The sequence below is a fragment of the Vulpes vulpes genome, chromosome 8 (genome assembly GCF_048418805.1).
Source record: "Vulpes vulpes isolate BD-2025 chromosome 8, VulVul3, whole genome shotgun sequence".
NCBI classification, from domain to species: domain Eukaryota; kingdom Metazoa; phylum Chordata; class Mammalia; order Carnivora; family Canidae; genus Vulpes; species Vulpes vulpes.
This window is the reverse complement of record NC_132787.1, coordinates 93,236,345-93,253,207: the sequence shown is the minus strand read 5'-3', so window position 1 is coordinate 93,253,207 and position 16,863 is coordinate 93,236,345. Positions and strand designations below refer to the sequence as shown.

General features: G+C 37.6%; 1 protein-coding gene across 27 annotated transcripts in view; it reads right to left on the bottom strand.

The window, feature by feature from the left end:
- Positions 1–16,863, bottom strand: part of ITSN2 (intersectin 2) — a 128,923-nt gene that overhangs the window by 72,868 nt on the left and 39,192 nt on the right. For all 27 annotated transcript variants that reach the window (XR_012003206.1, XR_012003205.1, XM_072767553.1 and 24 more), the window contains 10 exons: positions 15,686–15,892; positions 15,467–15,563; positions 14,300–14,439; positions 10,251–10,314; positions 9,571–9,708; positions 9,034–9,119; positions 8,097–8,359; positions 7,081–7,230; positions 4,458–4,598; positions 3,394–3,481 (listed from right to left, as the gene is read on the bottom strand). Coding sequence is in view for 25 of the 27 variants with exons in the window: in XM_072767553.1 (XP_072623654.1) it covers positions 3,394–3,481; positions 4,458–4,598; positions 7,081–7,230; positions 8,097–8,359; positions 9,034–9,119; positions 9,571–9,708; positions 10,251–10,314; positions 14,300–14,439; positions 15,467–15,563; positions 15,686–15,892 (1,374 nt within the window). In the remaining 2 variants the exon portion in view is untranslated. The remainder of the gene's footprint in view (positions 1–3,393; positions 3,482–4,457; positions 4,599–7,080; positions 7,231–8,096; positions 8,360–9,033; positions 9,120–9,570; positions 9,709–10,250; positions 10,315–14,299; positions 14,440–15,466; positions 15,564–15,685; positions 15,893–16,863) is intronic.

Below are 16,863 nucleotides of genomic sequence, written 5' to 3'. Positions count from 1 at the left end.
AAAGAATTGCCATGTAAAAACAGGACTTAAGCACTCTGAATTTTGACAGGAACTGCCACACTGTCTTTCCAAAAAGGTGCACTAATATAAAATGACACCAAAGTATCTGTTTCTGCATATCCTCATCAACACTGGATATTATCAATCTTTTTTCATTTTCTCTAATTGGCAAAAAAAATGTAACCTTATTGTTACTTTAAGTATTTCCTTGATAACAACTGAAATCAAATCAACACCTACTGGCTCACTGGCCACTCTCTTGGATTGCCTTGCCCCATCCACTGCTGTTTTTCTTCCTGCTGGGTTGTCTTCATTTCTGATTTGCAGCAACTCTAAATTCTGTTGTACTGTATGTATTTTAAATGCTCTACTGTTTATGATGCCTTTCATCATGAAAAAGTTCATTTTTATAACATCAAATCTGTAAATATTTTCCTTCATAGCTCTAGGTTGTTTGAAGAAACTTTCCTGACACTGAGATTACAAAAATGTTTTCCATTGTTTAACACTTTTTCTGAAAGTATTTTTTGTTTATCCTCTTAGTTTACCTAGAATTCATTTCTGTACGTACAGTGAGGTAAAGGGCTTCCCCACCTCCCTTTCTGAGAATCAACTGTCTCCCAAATCACTTAAGTGACAGTGATTACTGAAAGCCCATCCTTTCCCCACTTGTATTAAATGCCAACTTTATCATATCATAAATTGTCATACATACACAGGCCTGTTTCTAGATCTTCTTTTCAGCTCCAATGTTCTATATTTTCTTTCTGATCAATAATACACTATTTTAGGGACTACAGCTTTCCTAACATGTTTTGATACCTGGTAAAGCAAGTGTCTTCCCCTCACTAATGTTATTCTTTTTCAAGTCTTGTCTAATCTTGCACATTTTCTCTTCTGGGTGAATCTGTGAATTTTCTTGCCAGGTTTCACTTAAAGAAACCTAAATGGAACTGAATGTATGGGATGAAGTAGTAGAGAACCGACATCTTTACAATCCTGAGCTGCATCATTCAGGAATATAACATGTACCTACTTATCCAGGAATTTTTCATATCTATCAGTAAAATTTTATAGCTATACATTTCTTTATACATAATAATGAGAATGCTAATGTAAATGGAACCTTTGTTCATGATATTTTTCTAATTAAGTACTTTTGATATATAGTAAGTGACTGAATTTTACATGCTCACTTTTTATCCAGACACCTTGCTAAATTATCTTATGATTCTCTAATGGCTTTCCAGTATTTCAACAAATATGTTATCGTTAAATTACACATCTATGTGCAAGGCACTGTACTATGCTCAATAGCAGGTGAAAAGGAAGGATAAGGCATGGGTCCTATCCTCAAGGAGTTCAGAGTCTAGTTAAGCTGGGAGATATGCAATGTAGAAAAAATAAGTTAATTTATATTCGTAGTACTCTTCAAAATGAACATCACTAATTATGGATTTAATTTTTTAAAAATATTTTATTTATTTATTCATGAGAGACACAGAGAGAGGCAGACACAGACAGAGGGAGAAGCAGACTCCATGCAGGGAGCCCGATGTGGGACTCGATCCCGGGACTCTGGGATCACACCCTGAGCCAAAGGCAGACCCTCAACCACTAAGCCACCCAGGCATCCCTAATTATGGATGTTTTAATACTGAATTTGAATAGATCATATCTGTGAGTACCATGTTAGGTAACTAAAAATCAAGAGAGACAACATGGTGGCACAGTGGGCTTTGGACTCAGACAAGAATTTGAGAATAACTATTTCGCCATATTAGGCAACTAATTAATCTTTCTGAGCCTCGTGTTTTGGTGAGCTGCACGATGGGAATAGCAATACCCACTTCACTGGGCTGCTGTGAAGATTAAGTGACAGACACAGCACATGAAAACTGCCTAGTATGGTGCTTGGCACATAGCTGGTAATCTGCAATGGCAACAGAGATCAGAAAGGAATATAAGGGATACAAGGTAATTTGCAAATTGCAAACAAGAGCTTCCTATTTTGGACTGATAACTATAACAACAGGTGACCTGGATCACATTCTATAGAGAAAGACTAGCTCTACCAGGTCCCCAATAAGACATAATCTATATTCCATTCACAATCCAAATACTGAAACAATGAGAGTGATGCTGTACTTTCTGCGACTGCACACATCAGGAGGGCTGGCTCATCTCGCCTCTGGAATGCCTGTGGAGGGGTGAGGTGGGGTGGATATACTTTGAACAGACAAGAAAACAATTATGTGCAAGAAAGATGGTCTGAAACATAGACAGACTGTTTCACTGGAAGGTAGGAAACACAGCACAAATAGTTGACAAAAGTAAAATTCTCTATTCTTGGTGTTTCTTCCCCGTAAACAGCCTTTCACTGGGACAACATTCTCAGCTTCTTTCTACTCCTTCAGTAATTGGTGAGCTCAAGGTAAGGACTTGGGCATACTTGGGCATACATAGACCCTTCCTATTCCTTGCATTCTTGAGACTGAACTGCCCATGGGAAACCTGTTCTACTCATTGTACACTCAGTTTTACAGGGTGGCTGTCGTTCTCACAGCTAAGCCAATCTGTCCAATATCAGCTTTACCAAAAATGAGGCAATATTTTGATCTCTTGTATGTCTTATTCCTTTGCCTTTACTTCTCTGTTTGTTCAGAATTGGGCAAATATGAGGGATGCTATTTACTGGACTTCCTAAAGAACCAAAAGTATAATAAAGACCCTGGAATTGAAAGATTGATACTCAAGGGAAGACATTTAGGATACTTGGCTTTCTAACATGGTATTTGCAGATTTAATTTTTTTAAATAAACCTTTCTTCTGCTATGTCATTACTGGCATGCTATCCAATTTAGAGATTTTTTTTTAAGATCTTGGTTGAGACCTGGATCAAGAAAAATGTTACATTCACACAAATTACTTGGAATATCTTGTTCCAAAGGTGTCAGAGGGCCAAGGTTATAAAAGTCTTTATATGAATCAGGCAATATGAAATGTCTGGAAAGACATTCCGTTCTGCTTAGGACTAATACTGCTGTACACTATCACCCAGAATCTCACAGGCTTGGTAAAATCTCAATAGTTCTTTACCATTAGTGTAGAGTTTTGCCAAAATGCACTTACAGTCTTGTGTTAGAGTCAAACTTAGATTTAATTGTAGTCTAACATTGATACTTGAAACATATAAATAAAATATTATCAAGATGGGAAGGCAAATCACAATGACTACTTATTTCATTTTTATTTACTTTTTATCACTAAAAAAGCTCTAACATCTGTGATTTTTTTCAAGTTTTTCAAGTTACTTTTAACAAGTAACAGAGTATGACTCATATGATCATTCAGAGAAGGACAAAAGAGGTAAAACAAACCTTAGAGACTTACCAGGTGTGTTACCAAGTTGCATGTTCTTAATTCTTTCATTTAATAATTGCTTCTCAGGTACCAAATAGATAAGCTTATTTTGATAATCCTTATTAAAAAAAAAGTAGTCTCTGATTAAAAATCTGTCATGCTGAGAATTTTCTGAAAACTTAAAAATATGATTTAATCATTCTAAAAACTTAAGTATAGGAATAATTCATAGCTGTAAACTGCTTACAATTTATGAGTAAATTAGAATGGAATTATGCATGATTTAAAATACAAATATTTAAACATAAATCCATTTATGAACAATTGACTGGAAAGAAAAGGTTTGGTGAAGAAAATCTTTGTTAATGGGGTGTGTCTAGAAGTCTTAAAATTTTCAGTGTACTGCTGGATGTCAGCGGGCACAAGGTGAAAGGTGCCTTTGCTATTTGCACTAGACAGTATTTGTAAGCAAGTCTTGACACTGCAGGATGAATATCAAACAGAAACTTAAAACGCAGGAGTAACTAGGGAAGCAGGTTTAAATCAGACAAGAAATGTTATTTGGCCTCTATCTGTACCTGCTGTAACACAGTAAGAAGACTGTTAATTAACTGCCAGTCCATTCAGAAACAGAGATTTGGTGAGAGGACTCTAAAGATGCAGAGTGCTTTCAGAGTCCCTATTCTGCAAACCACAGTAACTGACCTAGACCCTACTGCATAAGTAAAGAAGATTACTAAGTCCCCGAGGGACATACACATTCAACACTCTCACCATAACTGTGAAGGAATAACATTAAGTCAAAATTTCCTGAAAGTAGTAGCAATAAACAATGTATATCTATACATTTATTAAAGACTTGAAAACCAAAGTGATAAACATCCATTATGTACAAATATTAAGCAGAATTTAATGTAGATGTAGAGTAGCATATGAGTTTCCTGGTATTATATACAAGATGGTGTATATTTACATCCTTCTAGGAATGAAGCCTATCAAAGAGGTTCATCACCCCAAAAGCGAAAACTATTCTATTAGTAAAAATTATTAACAACTGCTCATGTTTATGGACAATTCAGTAGTAAAGGACTAACCTGAAGTTCTTGTTGGAGTTGCTTGATTTCCATAATTTCCAGGTCACACTGCTTATCCAGAACTTCCAGCTCAGTCTTTTGAGTTTGTTTTCGGAGTCGGACATCTTGAAGTCTGCCTGAGATCTGCTGATGTTTGCCATTCTATAGGAAGAGCATATAAATATACAGTAACATAAAATGCTAATAAGAAGAGCTCTTATCAGGAGAATCATATTCTTATTTAAACTTTTAAATGTTATTTATCATTTATACTCAGTCTAGATAAAAATGTAAAACTAGGTACGGGGTACTTGGCTGCCTCAGTCTGTAGAGCATGTGACTCTTAATCTGGGGGTCATTCAACCCCACATTGGGCATGGAGCCTACCCAAAAACAAATAAATAAATAAAACTAGGTAGAATGTGTTCTAGAGAGTTGTATCTGTTAACTCCAGTTATTATTAGCAGGAAATGTACCATTCTCACAGCCTAAAAGCCCAGATGTTAAGATGAGCAAGCATAAACATAGCACACTGAATTTTTTCTGAATTCAACAATTAGGCATTAATTTATAGTACTAAAATAAAGACAGCCTCAAAGAATAATGAGAAATAAACATCTACATGTGACTTTTAGCATTACCTTCTCTAAAATTCTGTTTCTACCCATGTTTTCATCTAATTTCCTCTAATTAAACAGGGTCCAGGAGGGCCTTTTTGGCCACAATTTTTTTTTAAATTTTTTAAAATTTTTATTTATTTATGATAGTCACAGAGAGAGAGAGAGAGAGAGAGAGAGAGAGGCAGAGACATAGGCAGAGGGAGAAGCAGGCTCCATGCACCGGGAGCCTGATGTGGGATTCGATCCTGGGTCTCCAAGATCACGCCCTGGGCCAAAGGCAGGCGCTAAACCGCTGCACCACCCAGGGATCCCTTTGGCCACAATTCTATTCTCCTACATCAAATATTCCTTTTCTTTTCTTCTGAGAAGTAGGTGAAAAAAAAAAAAAAACAAACCCAGCAGAGATTCTTAATGGAGGCTAAGGAGAAGGGTAAAGTGTTATGGGCTGAAGTGTATTCCCCCCAAATTTATTATGTTGAAGTCCTAATCCCCAGGACTTCAGAATGTGACTGTATTTGGAGACAGGTCTTTTTTTTTTTTTTTTTTTTTTTTTAATAAATTTACTTTTTATTGGTGTTCAATTTGCCAACATATAGAATAACACCCAGTGCTCATCCCATCAAGTGCCCCCCCTCAGTGCCCGTCACCCAGTCACCCCCACCCCCCACCCACCTCCCCTTCCACCACCCCTGGTTCATTTCCCAGAGTTAGGAGTCTCTCATGTTCGAGACAGGTCTTTAAAGAGATCATAGGTTAAATATGGTTATATGGATGGGCCCTAATATAATCTGATTTATGACATAAGAAAATGTGGACACGGGATCCCTGGGTGGCGCAGCGGTTTGGCGCCTGCCTTTGGCCCAGGGCGCGATCCTGGAGACCCAGGATCGAATCCCACGTGGGGCTCCCAGTGCATGGAGCCTGCTTCTCCCTCTGCCTGTGTCTATGCCTCTCTCTCTCTCTCTCTCTCTGTGACTATCATAAATAAATTAAAAAAAAATTAAAAAAAAAGAAAAAGAAAATGTGGACACAAAACAGACACCAGAGATGCACAGGCAGAGGAGAGGCCATGTGAGGTCACAGCAAGAAGGCAGCCATCTGTGAGGGAAGGAGAGGGGTCTCAGAAGTAACCAAGCCTGCTGACATCTTGATCTTGGATTCCAGCCTCCAAAATTATGAGAAAATTAATTTCTGTTGTATTTTGTTATGGCAGAATACAGCAGTCTAGCAAAATACCAGTCTGTGGTATTTTGTTATGGCAGCTCTAGCAGACTAATACAGCAAGGTAAGGAGGAGAAATGAAGCTTAAAAATCACTGATAATTAAAGTTTTTACTGAAAAGTATATTTTATATTTGAGAAATACATGCTAAAAGGAATATGCTATGTTCACCCTCAAGTTCATGTGACTATCTTCAGCATGTATAGGCTCTAGACCTTCCAGACTGCACATTAATCTATGCTACTGCTTGGTATGTAATCCAGGTTCTTGGGGGAAAAAAAACCTAAATCTTAAGGTTCCCTCCTATACTTTTAAGGACAAATATAGTCAAAATAATGGTTTAGACAGAAATCTAAGTAGCTACACAAAGAAGTAAACGATTTTTAGTACTATAGCATGAATAATAATTGTGATATGCTTTTATATCCATTTGAAGGCATAAAATAGTATCTTTCTGACTGTAAATGTAATTTTTCAAAATTTTAATTTCAAGTCATCAACCAAATAAAATGTTAGACTCCAATTAAAGAAGAACTAAGCTTGGCTCTACAACATGGCTATACATGGTGGCTCACTCCATTAAGCATCTGCCTTCAGCTCAGGTCTTGATCCCAGGACCCTGAGAGTCCCACATAGTCAGGGTCCCTGGTGAGTCCACCTCTCCCTCTCCTCTGCCCATCCCCCCACCTTGTGCTTGCTTGCTCTCTTTCACAAATAAATCTTAAAAAAAAAAAAAAAAAAGACATTTTCAACAGGTAACTCCAGCATCATTCAGAGAAATTTCACTTAAACTTTAGCCATACCAGTGCTTCCAGCTCAAGATGAAGACTCTTCTTTTTAGAGTTTAACCTGACAATTTCTTCCTGTTCTCTATTCCTTTGATTGAGAAGCTCCTGTCGACGAATCCTCTCCCATTCTAAACGACGTTGTCTTTCAAGTTCCTGTTTTGCTGCCTGAAAATAATGAATAATATTTTTAACTTAATAATTTTGCATCATTCAAAAACTGATAGGATGACCAAGATAAAGGTGAGGCAGCCTTTAGCACTTAGTGGGCTTTAGCATAAGGGTCTCTGAGCAAACCCAGTTTTATCAGTGGGCCTAACCTACAGACTTCCACAAAAGCAACATTACCCGTCAGACTTTTTGATTGTTTCATGGGACCATCTTCTTGTTTGTAGTTAACTTTTATCTTAAACAAAAGGACAATTCCAGAAATAAAAATGTTAATAGGAACTGCTGTACCTTTATTCTGGTGTCAGAGAAGAAACACCTTCTACTGACATTACTTCAGTGTCATTATGATTTACTGTGCTCCATCCCAAGCCCCTTAAAACAAAGCCAATTCTTCTGGGGACACCACACAACAGCATTTATCCCAAGGACCTGTGCAAGCTCACCCTTGTGCTTCCCTTCCAGACCTTCGGCCCCACGGTCTCAGCTTTCTGCTGCTCTAATTCTGTGGCTACTTACTCTGGATCCAAAGCTTCCTTTCATTCATGATCTGCCTGGAGGGACTCCTTCCTCTGGCTCACTAACCTCAGCTCTTTGCTCATCTCAGCTTTGCAATCAGTACTCCTCTGAGTGACATATAATTTGCAGGCATGCCTTTGCTACCCGTTACCAACCCTAAAAACCTTTCACAAGCAAGGGCCCTCCTCCTCTCAGCAAGGGAAGGAAGGTTCAGAGTTGGAGAGGGTAAGAATGAATGATGCAGAGAAAGAGGCACAAGAAAAATACCCATTATTAAATCAAATGGAGTGGAGCCACTTATTAAATATAATCATTTTCTTAGGAAACAAAAATAACTTAAAAATAACCTCTCGTCTTTCTATCTCTTTTCTCCTTTCTTCCTCCCGCTGTCTCTCCAATTCCCTTTGCTTCTCCAAGCGTTTTTCTAATTCGAGTTGTTTCTTCCATTCTTGCTCCTGTAATTCTCTCTGTTTTCGCTCCCACTCTTCCTTTTCTTTCTGGGCTTTACGTTCTGCCTCCCTCTGCTGCTGCTCCATCAAGGCTTGGCGCCGCTTCTCCAGTTCCACATTCCCTCGCTCGTAGTTGGCCTTCCGCTTGTCCTCGAAAGTAACTAAATAAAGTATATTGTAAGCACTCTCACATGAAGAGCCCAAGAACGTGGATTCCAGTTTCAACACACTCATGCCTTGTGATCATTTGAGTGCTGTTTCTCTCTGGATAGTTCTTCTAAGGACAATTTTAACTCAAATGTAAATAGTATTTACTTTCATTTTTGGAAAACAAATTTCTAAGTTTGAATCCATCTGAGAGAGAAAAATAATTTTACTATTCCTGCCACTTTTTTCTCAGCATTTTCTTCAAGGACAAACAAAGCTATATGGCTATGTACTTGTTTTATTTGATATATTTCATTAACATCTTAATACTTTAAAACATCTACCCATGTGCTTCTTCAATCAATATTTAAACTTTCATTTACAGCTGAAGATTTCATCACAAAGCTTGCTATAGTGATTTTTCTTAAGTGGGATAAACATTTTAATTAAGTTGTCTAATATACACATTCTTGCCAAATACATACACTATCTCTTCTTCCTAAATACACTTCTCATTTTTAACTATCTTAATTTTATTGATGTCAAAATCCAACCCAACTTATTGAATAATTTTCTCTTATAGCATATAAAATATTAAGAATGTGAAAATTCTAAATACTCATTTACATCTTACAGTAAAATTTAAGAGAACCCACTACAGATACACAACTTAGACACTCCATGTTACCTGGTAATTTTTTCTGAGGTTCTTCTTCTTGCATTTTCTGATATGAAGGCAGAGTTCCATTAATAGAATCAATCTGCTTTCCTCCTCTAAGAAAAGCAGACAACAAATTTAAAAACATGCAGTCTGGGAATTTCTAGACTGTATATACAGCTAGACTACCAATGGCTTGAGCCATTTAATATTTAGAATGCAGTATTAAAGACATTTAGAATGCAAGAAGGTCTAAAGTCACAGTGTACAGCAGGATATGGACTATCTAGCTAGAGAGATTTAGATTTCCATTGCCATTTACTGATTATTGGCCATGAGCATGTCTGCTCTTAATCTCTGTAGTTGTCAGTTTCTTTATCTATAATGTGGTGGAAACACACCTATTTTTATTCCTTCCTGGTGTAACTCACTAAATACCAAAATCAAATGGATTGTAAATATTTAACTTCTCACTCAACTAGAGCAGAGGCCTTAGGAGATCACAATGTAGTAATCATGGCTGCCCAGGAATCAAAACCATGCCTCTTCATCTCAAGAAATGCCCACCTGAAAGACGGAGGGACAAGCTCAGGAGGTAACGTCAGTGGCAATGGCTGTCCAGCTTTGGCCATGTCAGTGAGGTGCATTGCAAGGATGAATTCTTCAGCTTTCAGCTGTCCGTCCCCATCAATATCAGCCAGAGTCCTAAAGCAAATGTGAACGCTCACAGCTTATAAACAAAGTCTACTTAAAGTATTTTCAAAAGTTTAATATTTAATTTTAAAATGAGAATAATGATAGTAAAACAGTTGGGTTAATATATTTTAGTAAAATGTAAGTATATAGGGAAAAGAGTTTATTTTTACCCTTTATTGTCCTCTCACCCAAGGGTGGGGAGAAACTTTGAAACAGAAAAGGAAAGATTCCTTCTGAAAAGGTGGCTTGTCTCCATTTCATGGATAATTCACCTTTCAAATCACATTTAGCTCTAAATAACAAATGAGATATTCTCTAACTTTCCATAGGTGCCATTATGAAAAGGCAAACTAGTTTTACTTGCAAAATAATTAAATGCCACATTGTCAAGAATAACAATTTGTACAGTTTTACTGGCTTTCAAGGTTGCATTAACCTTCAAATGGCTGCTTTTATGGAACATCTTTGAGTCACAAACTTTTACAGAAATAGTATTTTTCTTACAACAAAGGATATATAGTTAAAAATCATGAATTAGTGGACAAACTCACCAAATAGTAGCTAGCTGAGTTTGAGAAAGATTTGACTGAAGAAGGGCATTTCTAGCTTGAAAACCTGATTGAGTGGGGAAAACCAGAAAAGAAAGAAAGAAACAAAATTCTTTAGCCTCTTTAAAGTCATACAAACCCAAATAACTGTATTCTATAAAATAATACTGCTGCTATCCTGGGAACTTTTAACATCAAAAAGGTTTTACCAAAGAGGTGCTGACCATTCAGCAGTAACCAAAACACAGTCTTTGACCAAAGAAATTTAAAATCAAGAATTGGTAACTCAAGCATTCCCCCATGTCGTTTCAGAAAATAACAGTACACACCACTGACCAACACGGAGGACCATGTGCTGCCACAGAAAGTACTGGAGGCTGAGCTCTCTGGCCTCCTCGTTCTCCCTGTGTACCTTGAAGCATCGCTTTCTTAGCATCTTCTGACTTTCTGATCTCTCTATGATCTATCCTCTGTCTCTACTCTCCCTCTTCCAAATGACCTGTAAATGCTGGCATTCCCCAAGGCTCTGTCCTGGGCACTCTGTTCTCTTTGTGTGTTCACATTTCTATCTGTGACTTTAAATAGCACGTAGATAATTCACAAATGTACACCCTACCTCAAACCTTTGCTCTGGTTTAGACATCTATATCCAACTAAAAAAACTTCTGAAGTATTTTACAGGCATCTCAAACCGAGTATGTACAAAATGACTCTCTCAATCCCCATTTGCACCCTTCTTCCTAATCTTCACCCAAACCATTTACCTTCAGCCTTCCCCTCTCTCTGAGTGGCATCACTGCTTCTCCAGTGGCTCAAGCCAGAAAGCAGAAAGTCACCCTTGATCCCTCTGTCTCATGTACACCCATATCCAACATCACGTTCTATAATCCAACATCACTGCATGTCTGGGTCCTTCTCCCCCTGTAAGTCCCAATTTAATGCCACCTTCTCAGAAATGCCTTTTCTGTCCATCCTATGATCCAACATACCTTCTGCTTGTTTCCTTCACAGCTCTCATCACAATCTGTAATGTAATATTTAGCTTCCTGTTTACCTGTTTATTGTCTGTTTCCACTATCCTACTAAGTTCTATGGAGACAAAAGCCTTGACTCCCTTATTTACTAACATACTGTACACCCAGTCCCAGGTACACACATGCCTAATAAATATTTGCTAAAGTGACGAATAATGTTGTAATCCTAAATTCTCTAAGGTGCAGTGGGGAGTTATGGGATAGGGTCTGAGAATAAGAACAGCATTCACTGAATGCTTACCATATGTAATAAACTGTTCCAACTTCTTTTCTCCCCCTCAGTAATCAAAAGTATGTTTGACAGGCTTCTTTACCTGCATTTTCATGTCAGGATAATGGTCACACAGAAAATTCCAGGAATTCATTTAGAACAGAAAGTCCTGTCTGATTCATAGGAGCATTCACATCTGGTGGGCAAGAATGTGACTTTCTGATCATGATAAATAACATGACTTCTCTAGGGAAGGTGTCCTAGTCAGTGAAGCAGGTATCTCACCTCCCACTCCCCAGTGATGACTGAGCCATGGGTACTGGAAGAGTCAGACCCTACTCAGGGTTTTGCCTGAGTCAAGGACCACCCTGCACAGAAAAAGAGCACATCCACCCACTCTTCCTCAGCAATAGCTCCCACTACAGAGCCAGCTTGAACGTTGCTAACCCATCGTTTCACTGGGCTTTGAACCTGAGGTCTGGGTAATCAAAACTATTTATACTATATGAAACAAACACAGATACACCAGAAATTATAACGTGCAATTGGATGTTTATATTATATAACTTAAAAATCTTTTTCAGTCTTTAAAAAAAAGAAACCCTGGTCATTTGACAGAAATCACATATGGAAAAAACACAGGAAATAGCTTCTACCATCTCCCAAATAATTATTCCTTAGATCTCACATAAGTGAAATTTGAGATCTTTATGTTAAAAGGAGGACTCTTCTAATAAAAAGAAATGGAAGGTTATTTCAAACTGAAAAAAAAAGTCTAATAACTAATGTCTCAGCTTTTGGTCAAAAACAACTGAAAGTAGATCCCTTAGCATTAGGCAACAGAATAAACAAGAGGAAGGAAGGTAGGAAGGTAAATGATTAAAAACCTACTGGTGGAAGGCTAAAATATGTGCAAGTGTAAATAATACAAAGGGCTACAGAGAGCCATCAGGGTCCTCTACTACAAAAAGCTCACATGAACTTCTACACTGTTGGTCTACCACCAATCCTTTGGATATCTTATTTCCTATGCCTATAATGCTAGTCTCTCCTTCTCTCCCTAGTGGACTACTCATCCTACACGGTCCAGCTCAGATGTCTTCTCTTCTGTGAAATTCTCTCATATCCTCAGCATTGGTCACTTTCTCATCTATATTAATCACAGCATTTTTATTATTACTTTTAAGGATTTTAATTTATTAAAATTAAAAGAATGAGTGAGCAAGTGAGCAGGGAGGAAAGGAGATGGACAGACTCGCTGCTGAGCGTGGAGCCCAATGCAGGGCTTGATCTCACAATCCTAAGATCATGACCTGAGCTGAAATCAGGAGTCAGACGCTTAACCGACTTAGCCCCCCAGGTGTCCCAATCATAGCACTTTTAAACCACTAATCAAAGACTATGATTATGTGATCTAAATACTATGGACTCCTCAAAGATATGGACCATATCTTCCCAACTCCAGTGCATCACAGAGTGCCCAAAAGATATGTGGCTCAGAAACTACGAGTCAATGAATTAATCTAAATAAATCACAAGAGTTTAGTGGGAAGGGAAGAGGAAGAAAATTAAATCACCAAATGCTTTGAAACTATGTTCCACGACTTTATCTTCACACCTCCTCCAGGAGAGGGAACTACTATCCTGAATTTTGTGTGCAGAATTCTCTTGTCTTTCTTTTTCTTCCTTCAATTTCTAGTGACTTTGATATATATGACCTCAGAGGCAAACAGGGTGGGCTAAGTGTATAGAAAGGAGCAGTCCAACCCAAGGCCCAATCACCCCCTACTTTGCTTTTTTATTTTTTATTTTTCACAGTTATATACCTTTAAAGAAAACACTGTGTATTTTTGCTTGTCCAATCAATTCCAAAGCCTTCTTGCTCCCCTGCCCCAATGCACAACTACAGACCCCATACTCCTAATTCCATAGACTACTTTTCAAACTCTCCAAACATGCTGTGTACTTTTTGCTCTTCAGAGTTCTTCTGTCACCCTCAAATGCTCTCAGCTTCAATCTCTATCTGTCCAAACTCTAACTCTTCCTTCCATGATGGAGCTTAAATGCTCTCTTCCTACATTTTTGTCTGATCCTTTTACTATTAGCATCTCCCATTTTATGTTCTCTAGAACTTTAAAGCTCTATTATTTTAAAACACTTATTTTATTACTCTGTCTAAACTGCAAATTACTTGTTGAGTGACGAGAGAGGGTGAAAGTTAGAAGGTAGGAATTCTACTTGCCTATTATCCTCTGTTTATATCCCCCTCACTATCCTTAATTAGAAAAGTTTGGATAATGTTCTAGCATGGACTCCAATGTTCTGTAAGGACCTAAGGTTGAGTCTTATGGGCACATCTGGGTTGGAACATTAAAGGGCAGGCAATGCTCATGGGGGTTTTAGTAAGGGCAAGTACAGAAAGACTCAATGAGGAAGAGTACTGCAGGGAAAAAGCTGAGGGCTAAGAGCCACATGCTGGTCCTTGTCATGGGAAGTTCTCCTTTTACCGCACTGGAGAGTGAGGCTTAATCTTCTCAAAACAGAGGTCTTTTTTTCCAAAAAGTTGGCTGTCTACCTGTGTGCTCATCTTCACTGTAAGAACTTTGAAGAAATCAATGAGGTTGTATCTCATTTTGAACTCTCACACAACTTAAAATATTTGTATTTATCAAATGGCTGCTAAATTTTTTGGATGTTAAAATTTTAGGTGAACTACAGAGTACAAACTCAACTAAATGTTCTTTAGTAGAAATTCATATAAAAAAACTTTAACTCTCTCATATTCTTAAACACTGCATATCACTTACCTGAGAGGTACCCACTCATGCTTTTGTCAAGACTATTAAATTTTTGCCGATATTTTAATCTTGAAGGCTGAGGAACTGCCCACTCTAAGGTCCCAGTCTTGGGCGAGTTCCCAGATAGTGAAGCAGTTGAGGACGTTGAGCTGTAACAAAATTAATTTAAAATCTTTATGTTACTAAATAAAATACATTTTGTTAAACCTTATAAGGCAGAGACATTAAGAATTGTACCTTCTATAGTACAACAGTAATTGCTTTTGTGCTTGATATTTTAAAAATTTAAATAATTTAACCTCATTCTTAGGAAAACAAGTACCATACAAAGTACAGAACATTATGCCAGGCTGAGTACTGTGCTAGGGCCTTTACAAATACTATTTCTAATCCTCATGACAATCTCAAAAGGTATTATTGTCCCCACCTTCTCGATGGGCAAACTATGGCTCAGTGATGTTATGAAAAACAAGGTCAGGGGATCCCTGGGTGGCTCAGCGATTTAGCGCCTGCCTTTGGCCCAGGGCGCGATCCTGGAGTCCCAGGATCGAGTCCCCCATCGGGCTCCCTATGTGGAGCCTGCTTCTCCCTCTGCCTGTGTCTCTGCCTCTCTCTGTCTATCATGAATAAATAAATAAAATCTTTGCTCAAGAAAAAAGTAATAATATACCATGTTTATGAGATTTTGAGAAACATAGAGTATATAATTTGGGGGCAAAAACTTGACTAATTAAAAAGATAGCAGAAGGGACGCCTGGGTGGCTCAGCGGTTGAGCATCTGCCTTTGGCTTGGGGCGTGATCCCAGAGTTTTGGGATCGAGTCCTGAATTGGGCTCTCTGCATGGAGCCTGCTTCTCCTCCCTCTTCCTATGTCTTTGCCTCTGTGTGTCTCTCATGAATAAATAAATAAAAACCTTAAAAAAAAAAAAAAAGACAGCAGAACGTTTTTAGTTTATGTGAAACATTTTTTCAAACATTTGCTGATTCTAAAAATAAAAAATTATTTTCTATTAGTTATAAGTAGTAAATTTACCTTAAGCACTTTTACATTTGGGCATTATAAAGTAAAACCTGGATAAGCTCAGAGCTTCCAAAAAAAAAAAAAAAAAAAAGAAATCTTTTGTTAAATACTCCTTATTGAAAGCATAAAAAGTTGTAGGTTTTAAGCCTTCATACCTACTAGATCCTAAATCAATCAGAGACTGGGCTTTCTGTAAACTAGCACCGCCGAGTCCTCCCATCATGAGACTGTAAGATGACGTATGAGGCAATGCTAAGAAAAGAAAGAAATGAAGAAAAAGGTTAACACTAAATAATATCACAAGGTATAAAATCTGTATCAACCAGGACACAACAGTTCTTTCTCCAACAGTTTCTGACTCATTAGCTACTTACTTGAAGAAGAGTAAGGAATGGATAAAGGCTGAATGAGGCCAGGAGTTCCATTTGGTAGTGATGATGTGCTAACAGAAGGCACTAGGGGAGCCGGCATCATTACGGGAGGAAGGGTGGTCCCTGAAGTCGCAGAGGATAAGGGGGTTGTCATAGGTGCAACTGGAGGCAATGAGTGAGGAATGGACAGATTGGGCATGCTTCCCATTCCTAGACACAAAACAGAACACATTTCCCAGTGCTAGCAATTGACTATAAAACACATGCCAGAAAACAAACTGACAGTACAAGTGAGCACATCCAGGTTTATAGAGACACTACGGACAGTCTTAGTTAAAAAAGTTCACTAAAGCAGCTTTGACTTAGCAGTGAGGGAGGTACACCATTGCTTTTAATATCAATATTCTGACCTATGTGAACTACGGGAATGCCTACTAAGGAGTTAAAGACTCTCTTCTAGCACCATGATGAAAACTAAGCAGGCTTTTCCACTTAAATGTTAGTATTCTCAAAGAAAGACTGCATCACCTGATTAAATGTAGGATTTTGTGTAAGGATAATAAATATAGTCCTGTTGAGTTACTCAACACATATACATACACATATTCCCCCAATGTCCCCTCCCCCCAAAAGATATTCCAGTTACTAGATACTTTAGTAGACCCATTTATGCATATGCATTATTTTTAAGAAGTATGCCACATATTTCACTTTTCTTATAAGTAACACATCCATGGATTTAAGAACAATTCTTTAAAAGGAATAAAATGATGACTTTTATTCATTTACTAACTGCAGATTACTAGGTACACTAATAAGTATGGTTGTCACACAATGATCTGGTATTTATCTCTAGAGCTCACTGTAAGAATTCAGTATTTTAAGATCTAACATCTGGAATGAAAGAACAAGCTTCAGATACACAGAGATACCTAGTTGAATGTTCCATTCCGATGAGTGTTTCTCATATATAATTAATAAGAAATTGGCTAATCAAAATTAACAGAAAACGGATTTTCTCTGATGAATATGGTAAATTAAGGAGCACAAAGTCTGCAACTTTTAGCCCTAAATTTAGCTGGGTAATTAACCTTTAAATTAGAAAAATTTCTACTTAGGAATAATTTTAAATTACTTCCCAACTTAAATCATTTCAAGTGAGTTTAAAATTGTTCACATTT